This window comes from Chenopodium album, chromosome 9 (assembly GCF_948465745.1).
Source record: "Chenopodium album chromosome 9, dcCheAlbu1.1, whole genome shotgun sequence".
In the NCBI taxonomy this organism is placed as follows: domain Eukaryota; kingdom Viridiplantae; phylum Streptophyta; class Magnoliopsida; order Caryophyllales; family Amaranthaceae; genus Chenopodium; species Chenopodium album.
In genome coordinates, this window is record NC_137842.1 from 71,541,725 (window position 1) to 71,554,134 (window position 12,410).

Below are 12,410 nucleotides of genomic sequence, written 5' to 3' on the forward strand. Positions count from 1 at the left end.
CATTATGTATTACTATTTTGAAGGTTTACTAGCTTTCGTCTATTTGAATCCAATAACTTGAACTTTAAAAAATATATGGAGCAACTTGAACTTAGTTGTTAACTTGTCATACATTAACACCAATCAGTTCAGTTCAGTTCAATTTAGTTCAGCACCAATCAGTTCAGTTCAGCTCATAATCTCCTTCTCTCATAAAATATTCAATTCAGCTCAGTTCAGTTCAGTTCAGCTCATAATCTCCTTCTCTCATAAAATATTCAATTCAGTTCAGTTCAGTTTACTTCAGCACCAATCAGTTCAGTTCATGTCATAATCTCCTTCTCTCATAAAATATTCAATTCAGCTCAGTTCAGTTCAGCATCAATCAGTTCAGTTCAGCTCATAATCTCCTTCTCTCATAAAATATTCAATTCAGCTCAGTTCAGTTTAGTTCAGTTCAGTTCAGCTCCAATCAGTTCAGTTTAGTTCAGTTCAGCTCCAATCAGTTCAGTTTAGTTCAGTTCAGCTCCAATCAGTTCAGTTTAGTTTAGTTCAGTTCAGTTTAACTCCAATCAGTTCAGGTCAGCTCAGTTCAGTAAATGTGAATACTCCCTCCGTTTTTAAATATTTGCTCCATTTCTCCATGCGCGGAGTTTTATGAGAAATTGAAGAAAGTAATAAAATATGGAGGTAGTGGGGTAGTTGAGAAAATAAAAAATTATAAAAAGCAAAAGTAGTGGAAGAATAGGAGGAGAGAGAGTATTTTGTTAGGTTCACTAAGTGTGAGAAATGAATTAAATATTGCAAAAGCTTTCCATAAAAGGAAATGGAGCAAGTATTTAAAAACGGCCGGAAAAGAAAAGTGGAGGAAAATTTGCAAATTGCAGCCATTAAAAGTTCGTATTTTGCAAATTGCAGCCATTAAATTTTTTTTTTTTTGCAAATTGCAGCCCAAAAATTCGTATAAATTGCAAATTGTAGCCCGATTCAATTTTTAATGGCTGCAATTTGCAAAATACGAACTTTTTTTTTTATGCAAAGCCGGGGGCATAAAATAGATTAAAAGTTTAGCAAAGTAATACAAGAGTTAGGGAGGTTTATCCTCCAATAATACATCACGAATTAAGTCAGGGGGGGTCATTCACAATAACAAAAGTTACATTCTGATCTGGGGAAGTTCTACAACACTTAGCTAGAATGTCAGCAGCCCTGTTAGCATTTCTACCTTCAAAATATAGCCTAACTTCTTGCAAACTCTCAAGCTGGTCCCTGCAACATTTTAGAATATTTAAGTTAGCATCCTTGACAGCCATGCTATTCATGATGAGATCAACGGCTTGCTTTGAATCTGAGCAGACATGGGCTTTAACCCAGCCTCTAGCTTTGAGTAATTCAAGACCAACAGATATGGCTAGGAGCTCTCCCATGATGACTGACTTGACTCTGCATTTCTGGTAAAAACCTAGCACCCAATTACCTGCACAATCACGAATAACACCGGCTATACTTGCCCAAGAATCAGATGAGCTGTAGGAAGCATCACAGTTTAGTTTCAGAAAAGAAGTGGGAGGGGGGGGGGGCAACGAGTAACAGGGCAGGGAGAAGAAGAGAGCAAACCCGAAGATAGATTCAAAGAGGATTGGAATTCCCAAGCTAAAGCTAAGGCCTCTCTGAGAGCTATATCAGGGGGTTGGTTTGTTTGGTTGAAGATCAAGTTGTTCCTACTGAGCCAGAGTTTCCAAGCAACAAAAGAAAACAAGGTCTGCCAAGGGAGCTGGGAGTTTGGGGAGGAGGGGGGGCGACAGAGAGGTTAGTGTGGAGCCAGGAATGCAAATCTTGGAGGAAAAAGGAGGGGGGCATATGGAACAATCCCCACACCTCTCTAACTTGGTCACAGTCTCTGAGAATATGAAGAGAATTCTCAGGGGCATTGTGACAGAAAGCACACAACTCTGAGGTGGATATCTTTCTCTTACAAAATACGAACTTTAAATGGCTGTAATTTGCAAATTTTCCAAAAGTGGAGCAAGTATTTAAAAACGGAGGGAATATGCCCTAAATAACAATAGATTTTACATTGATACCCTTTAAATTATATATATTAATTCAAAAAAAAAAAAAAAAAAAAAGGCAAACCCCAATTGGAAAAGCAGAGCAGCAAAGCAATAGTAGCAGTAAGCAGGGCACCACCGCATCAGGTGGTTGCGGCAGAGGAAGTAGCACAGCACCACAAAATGCGCAGGGTTGCGCTTTCTCCTTCTTCAATCTTCTTTCTAATCAGGCGTTTTTCTCTCAACCCTCTTTTTCCCAACTCCCCTTTTCTCCATACACCCTGGTACTCTCTCTCTCTCCTTTCACTCTTGCGCTTTCTTGTTGTTTATTAAACCTTTTCTTAATTAAATCACAAGTTTTATTAGCATTTGATTACACTAGTTACTTTAGTTCTCTCTGTTTGAGGGATTTTAATTTTGGGTTCTAATTATGTTTTGATTTGCTTAAGGTTATTTGCTATGATGGGTTAATTTTTGTTATTGATATGATTTATGTTATCATTTCTTGTGATTGTAATGGGTACATTGGGATTAATGTTTACATGTAAATTGGGAAGGATTTTTTGGATTAAGATGAGATGCTTATTTAGGTGAAAATTTTATTGGAAATTTTGACTCCTGGGTTCTGAAGCTTGTGTTGCAGCATTGTAGTTATGTTTCACACAAATTACATACTCCCTGAAAGTAATGGTCACAAAGTATGAAAGTAATGGTCTTGTATTCTATTTTAAGATGTTTTGAGAAAGTTGTCATGGTTTATAAATTTGGGCTAATGATTTACTACCATTGTTTTGTTACTATGTGCTTCTGTCTAAATTATGTGGTGCAAAGAGCGTGCAAGTTTTATTTTACTTCTAATGTAGTGAAACGTTTTCGATCCTTAATTATGAGGGATCGAGATAATGTGACACCAAAGGGTCATTGTTGTCTATGTTTGGAAAGTGATTTAGGGTCTTCCCTATTGTTGCTGTATGTATCACCGCTAAAAGGTTGTTACTTCAAACTATGAAATGGATCAGGATTTCAGGATGATAATGTTGGGTGCGGTTTTTTTAGATAACTCTCAAACTTATAATACATCATATGTTTTCTTTTTGTGGGTTTGGGACTTTGGGATGTGTTGAACTTGATGTAGGTTGCTTTTGTGGCTATGCTAATGATCTCATTTTATACTAGCTTCCCTATAGTTCTACCCAAGGATTTCGTCCAAGATCCTCCTTTAGGGCCACTCCTTCGAGTCTCCTCTATTTCAGGCTACCGAGGCTTCCACAGTAGTCTGTTTTTGGACAGCGCTAGTAGTGATGCAGATACCTTAAAGAAATCTGAGAGAAGCTCTACTTCACAGGATGCGTCTACAAAGGTAAAGAGGAAAAAACTAAGGGGAAAGAGAGCAGTTGTAAGGTGGCTAAAGCACTTCAGGTGGAAGAAGAAGAAGGAGCATCAGAGGATGACTGCTGAAGAAAAGCTCTTATACAAGCTAAATAAGGTCAGCTGCTACATTCTTCCATTCTTTTCCTCCTTTCTGCTGTTCTGCATTTGAACATTTCAATGCTTGTTATTTCAATGTTTTATTACTTTAATACAAAAAGAATGAAAAGTGCTTAAACAGGAAGATGTTTCTGCGTCATGTGGCATTTACTAATCCCAATACAGGATGTTGGAATTTGCCTCTATCTTAAGAGTGATGTGCTTACAACTTTTGCATCTCATAATCTTATTCTTATACTGTTTTTCTGTGCAATGTAACATCCTTTATAATGCGTGTGTATTGACTTCCAAGTATGGCACATTGCATTTTTTTTTTATATAATTCTGTTCTCTCATGACAAGCGTAGTTTAAGAGAGGGAAGGACTGGGGATGGAAGGGTTTGACATGTGTATTTCTATTAAGGGTGAAGCAACTGCTTATTTTTGTTCTGTGCCGACTTCGTCTTTAAACATTATGCTTTCATCTAGCTGTTACAAGTTGGTTGTTAAATCTCAAAAGGGAAATTTGTCACTCGTAAGCTTGCTTGAGTATACAAATTAGCTTACAGTATTCTTTGTCCTTGCTCATGCTTTTTCACAGCCCCCCTTCCCCCAAAACAAAAATAATTGAGCTGTCTCTGACTTAGCTTCAGTGCAGGCTAGGAAAAAAGAAGAAAGACTTGTTGAGGCACTGAAGAAGTTAGAGCCAAAAGAGTGGTCAGAGGCAACTCATGATCCCGAGGTGTTGACGCCAGAAGAGCATTTTTACTTTTTGAAGATGGGCCTCAAGTGCAAGAACTATGTTCCTGTCGGTAGAAGAGGGATATACCAAGGTGTAATCCTCAACATGCATTTACATTGGAAGAAACACCAAACACTACAAGTAATTGTAAAGACATTCACTCCTCAAGAAGTTAAGGAGATGGCTACTGAATTAGCAAGATTGACTGGTGGAATCGTACTAGACATTCAAGAAGAGAACACGATAATCATGTACAGGGGAAAGAACTATTCACAACCTCCAGCAGAAATAATGTCACCACGTGTGACCCTTCCTAGGAAGAAGGTAATATATGTTATTGTAATGTTCTCATGTTTGATCATTTCATATCATGAATCAGGTTTTTTGGCAAAAAGAAAAATACTACGATATGTTTGTTATTTCTATTCCTGATGATAAAGATGGTGTTTTTTTTTTTTGTTTCTTTTTTTAGGGCTCCTTGTTTGTTTGTCTGCTTCCACATCAAGATAAATTTTTAGTTCATAATATCAGGCTGTAGAGTGTATAATAAAATTCAATTTGCGTCGTATTATGCTAGCAAATTGTTGGTGGTGTCAAAGATTCAATGGGTACATTACGTACATAGTGAAACTTTTATTCCTAGGAAAATTTAAAGTACGGATTATAACAATCAAAGCTGTGGGGTACCTCATAAAGATCAAACCAAAGCTCAGGATACTAGTGAAAATTTACACGAGCGGACAAGCCTGTCAAGCATCTCTTAGTAATCCTCATATATACTTCATTTATTCGTACATGACTTTTATGGCTTTTCATTGAACAGTTTGATGCAATACGTGATGTTTGCTTTCTTGAAGAACTTGGTATTGTGTTAAATTATTCTATTGCTCTACAATGACCTGTTGTGTCGAAATTCCTTGAAAATCTTTAATTTTCATATCTTTATACCAGACTTTTAAAAATATTGAAATATTCTTCTTGAACATTGAGTTACTCTATAGCCTTATTTGACAAACTCAAAATCAGAAGTATAATTTTGTTGTAATGCTGCTGGGCATAATTTTATGAGTGCCTCTTAGCTCACTAATAGATGAATGTTTAATTCTTTATAGGCATTGGATAAATCTCAGTATAGAGATTCTTTGAGGGCTGTTAGAAAATATATTCCGAGGCTTGAGCAGGAACTTGAGCTGCTCCGCGCACAGGCTCGAAACAAAGAGAATCATGCTTCCGAGCTAGCTGAAAATCCTACAATTATATCAACTGATACGCATGATATTTCTTCTGCTCCCTTATCAAGCCTGGAGTCGCCCCCTTCAAACAAACTTAGAGAATTGATGGATCAATATGATAAAACTGTGGAGGATGATGATCCATTCACAGATGAAAGCGTGAACTCAGATTCAGAAGATTTATCTGACATTTTTGAGACAGATTCAGATAGTGCAGAAAATGTAGAGCAGCCTCTATACTTACATGAGTTCGATAAATTACCTGCCAAGATTACTGACACAGAAACATTTGCGAAAGATCTCCGTCAGATGTCAGTAGACTCAAAAAAGACTGAGATATCAGGTGAGAACGTTGACCTAGCTGATTTTGATGAGGTTGACCAGGTCTTTTTGCGAGCAGCTGAACTTTTGAAAAAGAAGAGACGATGAAGGTAAGACAATCAGATAACAAGGCTGTTGTGGAAATTCCCTTTTCTGCTGTATTGACACATGAAATCATTTTGATCTACATTTAGGGATATAGGTCATATAGCTATGCATGATGTGTGTCAGTGTGTGTATGAAGATGCCCAACAACGCAACATTAACTTGCTAATCCTCTGATTCTCTCAACATTTGATTAATTGGAAGCAGGCAATTTCTTGAACATATTTACATTTTTTTGTAATATAATACAGTAGTTGGTTTAAAAATCAAACCCCATATGTATTGATCAATTTTTCAAATAAAGTGCTCCTCTTCCTTTCTGTATAGCTGTCTTGAGGAGTATTTAGTAAATTGAGATGTAATCTTTTCCCACTGAGCTTTTCGATCTCCTGCTTTTGTTATTACTATGAAGGGCAAATGGAGGCCTCATTTATGATAGATTGTTGCTGAAACTTTTTACTTTTTACTTGTCAAGTGCGTGTAGCACTAGATAGAAGTGGATGGAGGAAGGGGATCTTTGTGGATGACCACCAGAGATAAATTCTAGGTTCATGCAGTCGACCCCACCTTTTTGGGGATTAAACTTTGCTGTTCACTTGGTGGTTTTGATAGAGTATTTCATGAAGTTGCTTTTCTGTAAGTTTGAATTTCTATATTAATGGCTAGTGCTCTAACTCCTAATGCTTTGACACTTTCAGATTACAGAGTGGATGGCCATGATAATGTCAAAGTTGAGGAATTCTTTCAGCAAATCAAGGATTCTGTTTGTCCTTCAGTGCCATGGCCTTCAGTGAGGTGATGACTCGGTATGTCTGTGGGGCAAATGGTGAAGGTTTCTGCAGTTAGCGAAGATCTGAAGTTCCAAAAGGTTGGCCAGATCTGTTAACGTATAAACCTTTGGAGAAGTTCTTGTGCAGTAACTCTCAACAGCAATGTTGTACGAAGAAGCAATTTAATTGAGTTGGGCTGGGATCCATAATTTGATGAAGGTTGGACGGTATCCAAACCATGCTAATTATATCCGTGACCACAGAACACCTTACCTATTTTTTAGAAGCTGAAAAAGTGTTACTCGGATAATGACGTACTTCTACTTCCGTCGTCATATTGCATGCTGGATTGGAAAACAAGGTTGCGGTTGACTATAGATACGTAGATATTTGAGGATAACTGAGCTAATGTGGTTGAAATGTGCCTATTGTGTTAACATATATGATGTGGGGGAATACCGAAGATGCTACTGAAGTCATGGATCAGCAGGGGAAGACCTCAACAACCCTATTTTTTTTGCGATTTCCTCTGTGAACTGTACTTTTACAACCTTAATATTGGCGAATACTTCTGCTGAAGCTGGATTTGCAGAAAGTGTTCAACGTTTCAATCTGAAACAGGAATCCTGATATAATCGATGAACATAAACAGTCATGTTAGTTAAGAGGTTTTACTTAAAAGACTACCCGGGGTCTTGAGAAGAGCATAGATGGATGAATCCTCCATCTTTAGTGGTATTGAGAATTTGAGATGTAGCTTATTAGCCTGCCTAATGACAGTTTTTGACTTCTGATAACAAACATCAGACTTGTTTCGGAATAATATTTTGAAAAATTCTCTTGAAGTTGTAATATGTGTATCTTTGATGGAAAAATAAATCTCACAATCAGTTAGTTTAATCCACACTACCAAAATTAGAGTTGACTTAGTGAAAATGAGTTAATTTGTAAAATTCAGTTTCAATAAACACAATTTTTAATGAGCACAATATTTTTCATTCCAATACAAATGAGGTAAAAACAATGGAACTTTCAAAGTGACATTATTTTACACCTATCAATCTAAGGTCTCTTCAACCAATGAGGTCTTGACCTAGTGGTTAAGATTGATGAATAGTCGTATGTGGTCTAAAACTTTAAACCCCCAACCTTGAGCCGAAAATAACACCTTGTTTTAATACCCATGCCATTTAAATTGTCATGATTTACTTCGTATTTAATACACGTAATAATCATATGAGATCTTATTGGCTCGGATCGCAAAGTCCGAACGGGAACTACTCTAGCAAGTTAGCAGCAGGCCAGCAATAGTCACACCGTGCAGCATCAACCCACGCCATGGCAGCTCGCTCTCTCCTCCATCTCAGACGGTAATTCTTTCTCTTTCTCTCTCATCTTCCATTTTCAACATTTAGCTCAATTTCTCAAACATTTCTCTCAATTTTGCAGAAAAATCATCACAATTACAAATAGCAGTAACACCAAAATCAATGCGAAATTTCTGAGTTCCAATTCAACTTCCGACGCTTTATCAACCGAAACCCTAGAATTCGAAGATTCTTCTCAACAAATTTCCGACGATTTGAAGAGTCGGATCTTCCGTCTTCGACTTCCTAAACGAAGCGCCACTAATATTATTCAGAAATGGATCAATGAGGGCAATTCCGTCACCCTCCCTCAACTCCGTCAAATTTCTCGAGACCTTCGGAAATCTAATCGTTACAAGCACGCTCTTGAGGTGTTTTTACTATATTTTTGTTGAATTTTTGGTGTATTCAGCTTATCATATATATGTATAATTAGATTTATGGCATTGAATCATAAAGAACTAGAATTTCAAGCTATTTTGTAAGTAGTATAATTAGGTAAATGAAGGGAAAACATCTAAGTGAATTGCACCCAATGATGTAGATTATAGACTAGTCACATCGTTATTGAATGTGAGGTCGTTTTGAGATGTTCGGAGAAAGTTGTCACCTTTTGGAGTTGATTAATGGATTGGGTTAGGATAGCTAGATTTCATATTATATAGTGTGTTTGGGTGAAGGGGTACCAATTTAGTTGATTAGTTTGCTGGAACATAGAGCCTTCTATTATGGGGATATTGAATTAGACTATTATGTCATTGGGTCTGTAAGATGAGTTATGCAAGAATTGATTTAGCTCTAAACTTTTTGGAATCTTGGTGTCTCGTTTCGTCTTTATACGTAGTATATTACTTCATATGACGATAATGGTTGATTACAGAAAAGTTGTGGTGTTGCAAGTGGTAGTCTCTGATGTTGAGGGAATTCGCCAATGTCTATTGTAGAGACAGCAGACTAAAGAAGGCAAGAGAGTAAATTGCTTCCGAGTCATTATGGATACTAAAAAAGTATTAGTCTTGATTCTGAAACCAAATGAAATTATATTAGATTTTTGAATATGGCTGTGATTCAGGTTCCAACAAGGAGAGGTTCTACTATGATGTCCATGTGTGGTCTGTGTGTTAGATGGTGTGCTTGTTTTGTATTGCTGTCAATTTTGTAACCTTGCTGAAATGAGGGATATGTTAGAATATTTATGAGTCTTGTGAGATTTGAAGCTTCATGGTGTTTCTGGCTTTCTGCTGTGAATAATAAATACTCTAAATATCACTTCTTTATTTGGGGAAATAGTTTCAGGGGAGTACTGAGTAGAAACATAAGCTGCTTAATTTTAGCACAGAAGTTGAAGTATACACTCGTATGCTTTATGATTTTAAGCTTGTACTACTTAAAGATGGCCATATGAGTGTGTTGTTTGATTTAGGCATCAGCAGCTTCAACTATTTTTGTAAAATTTACAGAATAAACCTGGTTTGAAGACTTGAAGTTTTTGAGTTTCTTGACCCTGTCTTTGTTATCATACAATGTAAGTATTTTTATTAAAATATAAAAGTTCCCAGTAAGCTGGTTTAAGAATACAACTGTCTCAGGGATAAAGAAACCAGAAATCACCCATAATTTCCATTGGATAGTGCCTTTTTATTGGGGAAAATATCTTAAAACCTGCTAATGGATGACTGGATGTACTGCTGCTGTGGAATGTGCCAAATTCACATTTCTGTCCTGACTTTAGTATCAAAACATGTTGTAGCTCTTTCTTTGGACGTACTCAACTTTATAATTGTCTCCCAGCTTTTATTTTATTTATTTTGGGAAGAATATTAATGATGGCAAATGCCTTGCAGTTATGCTTAGATATTTGAGTCAGAGAGCCTATATGTCTGCACTGTACCATCTTATTGACTTGGAGTGGTATAAAGGCTTCTTTTATTAGACTTCCATGAAGCATTATCTAGAATGGGTTATTATTGATAGTAATTTTAGGATATCAAGAATGGTTATATAACTGAGATGAGCAAGGTAGATAGGCCTCATACAGTGATACTGAAGAAATCAGAAGAGTTGACCTTTAACTTGTGTGAGCTATTTAAAAATGACTTATGGCAATTTCCCTTGACTACGTCTAATGAAAATAGGTCTAGAAATTATTGTTTTAAGATGGAAGAAAGAGAATTTATGGTTGATTCTGCCATTGTGGTCTAGTGTGTGGTCATCAGGGCAACACGTAAGAAGTTGTAAGAATGATGTTATATGAGTACTTGTTTCGTTATGGCTACTATGAAAATAAGTTGTCCCAAGATGCGAACTAGCTTCTTCTTCTTCTTTCTTCTTCTTTTTTTTTTTTTTTTTTTTTATGTAGGAATTCTGTGCTGCAAAGATGTTAGTTAATTCTGAATTTTAGTATTGCTATATTTGCTAACCATCTGCTCCTAATACTCATACTTCTCTATGAATGGCATTTTGTGTTATAATTTTTCACAGTTAACTGTTATAATGTGTTATGTCCTTTTCTTTATATATCGCACGATTCCTTATGACGATTCATGTTAGCCGACTTCTTGTTGTTGTAACTGTTGTCACAAATGAGTGAAAAAAGTTCATGGCCAATATTATTAGGCATATAAGAGAGGGCCAAAGATCCCAATCTGTTTTCATACCCCCCATGTATACTGTGCCAAATCTTCCTGTTAAAACACAGTGGCTAGTCTTCAATTATGCTGTGAAATATCCAATGATTGTCATTGTTTCCGTTGCCTTAATGTTGGCTTCATTTTATGGTAGAGAGCACACTTTACTTTCTTTTTGCTTCACGTTCTTCTGTTTTTATGTTGCTAATTGAGATTGTTCTGACCTTTTCTGACTAATATACATGGTAGGATTATTTTACTTAAGTGCTTTGTGATGCTCGAGCTAATGGTCAGTTAACTAATGATTTGTTACCATACAGATAACAGAATGGATGGTTTCTCATAATGAATTCAAGTTATCTGATTCTGACTATGCTGTTCGCCTTGATTTGATGACAAAAGTTTTTGGAGTTGATGCTGCTGAAAGATATTTTGAAGGTCTTCCACATGATGCTAAAACAAATGAAACATACACAGCTCTACTCCACTGCTATGCATGTGCTAAATTAACTGATAAAGCCGAGGAGCTTTTTCAGCGTATGATGGAGTCAGGTCTATCCTTCCATGCCATTACCTACAATGAGATGATGACTTTGTACATGTCTGTGGGTCAAATGGAGAAGGTTTCTTCAGTTATTGAAGAGATGAAACGCCATAAGGTGGCACCAGATCTCTTTACTTATAACCTTTGGATAAGCTCTTGTGCTGCAACTCTCGACATTGATGGTGTCAGAAGCGTTCTATCTGAGATGAGCCAAGATCCTCACTCTGATGATGGTTGGGTGACGTACCGAAACCTTACTAACATTTATGTTACAACGGGCCAACTTTCCAGCTCTGGGGGTAGCTCTCTTGTAGAAGCTGAAAAGACTGTTACTCAGAGAGAATGGATTACCTATGATTTCCTCATCTTACTTCATGCTGGCTTTGGAAACAAGGATATGATTGACCAGATATGGAAATCCTTAAGAATGACTAAGCAAAAAATGATTGGTCACAATTATGTGCCCATCTTGTCTTCATATTTGATGCTAGGCCATATTGAAGAAGTAGAAGAAATAATAGATCAATGGAAGAACTCCACTTCTTCAGTTTTTGATAGATCCCTCTGTGATAGATTGGCGAATGCTTTTGTAGAAGCTGGATTTATAGAAAGAGCTGAAACTTTCCGTTCCCTTTTGAATGAGAAAGATGATGCTATCAGTGAATCGGAATAGGCACAAAGCAGCTATGGTGGGTGAAAAGTAGGCAGATGAGTCCTGCTACTCAGGTGTGGCGTTTTTGAAGCCCGCCTGATGACAGTTTTGATAAAAGCCAGCAGATAAATTAATTTTTTTGAAAGAATCTCCCTTCAATGTATTTGTCATCGATCATGTACTACTCTTGTTTCGAATCTTCCATCTTTGGTAAATGAAACTATTTATCATTATTGGCTAGTAATAATGAGCAAAAATTGTATGAGTACAACGACGATCATGCTTTGCTCTATCATACTGTCGTATTGTGATTTTATGTGTAAGAAAGTGTTGTTGGTCATATGAGGTTTTGTCAAAAAATAAAAATATGAGGTCTTGTATTTATCTTTGGTATATATATTTACAATATAACTGTTTATCATTTTTATCTCTATTATACAAGTGAGGGCTTTGGTAGTTTGGTCATTTGGTGTCCACCTAAATTATACAATAATACCTTTTATAGCTCAATGTTAATGTTGGAAAAAAAAAAAAAAAAACAATTGCCTTGAAT

The 12,410-nt window shown here is 36.5% G+C and overlaps 3 protein-coding genes across 3 annotated transcripts; 2 read left to right on the top strand and 1 right to left on the bottom strand.

Annotated features, from left to right (window-relative positions):
* Window positions 1-1,106: 1,106 nt before the first annotated feature.
* LOC145558130 (uncharacterized) lies at window positions 1,107-1,910 on the bottom strand. The gene is made up of 2 exons (XM_081619263.1): window positions 1,858-1,910; window positions 1,107-1,506 (listed from the first exon to the last, which is right to left on the bottom strand). Exons 1-2 carry the CDS (start codon window positions 1,908-1,910, stop codon window positions 1,107-1,109), a joined length of 453 nt encoding a protein of 150 aa, XP_081475389.1.
* Window positions 1,911-2,121: 211 nt separating this feature from the next.
* LOC145560467 (putative CRM domain-containing protein At3g25440, chloroplastic) lies at window positions 2,122-7,541 on the top strand. The gene is made up of 5 exons (XM_081621722.1): window positions 2,122-2,314; window positions 3,207-3,516; window positions 4,156-4,563; window positions 5,352-5,902; window positions 6,596-7,541. The coding sequence occupies exons 1-4, from the start codon at window positions 2,214-2,216 to the stop codon at window positions 5,898-5,900; spliced, it is 1,368 nt and encodes a 455-aa protein (XP_081477848.1). The 5' UTR covers window positions 2,122-2,213; the 3' UTR covers window positions 5,901-5,902; window positions 6,596-7,541.
* Window positions 7,542-7,818: 277 nt separating this feature from the next.
* LOC145560468 (pentatricopeptide repeat-containing protein At5g09450, mitochondrial-like) lies at window positions 7,819-12,197 on the top strand. Its single transcript, XM_081621723.1, has 3 exons — window positions 7,819-8,037; window positions 8,117-8,405; window positions 10,982-12,197. Exons 1-3 carry the CDS (start codon window positions 8,006-8,008, stop codon window positions 11,876-11,878), a joined length of 1,218 nt encoding a protein of 405 aa, XP_081477849.1. The 5' UTR covers window positions 7,819-8,005; the 3' UTR covers window positions 11,879-12,197.
* The last annotated feature ends 213 nt before the right edge of the window (window positions 12,198-12,410 follow it).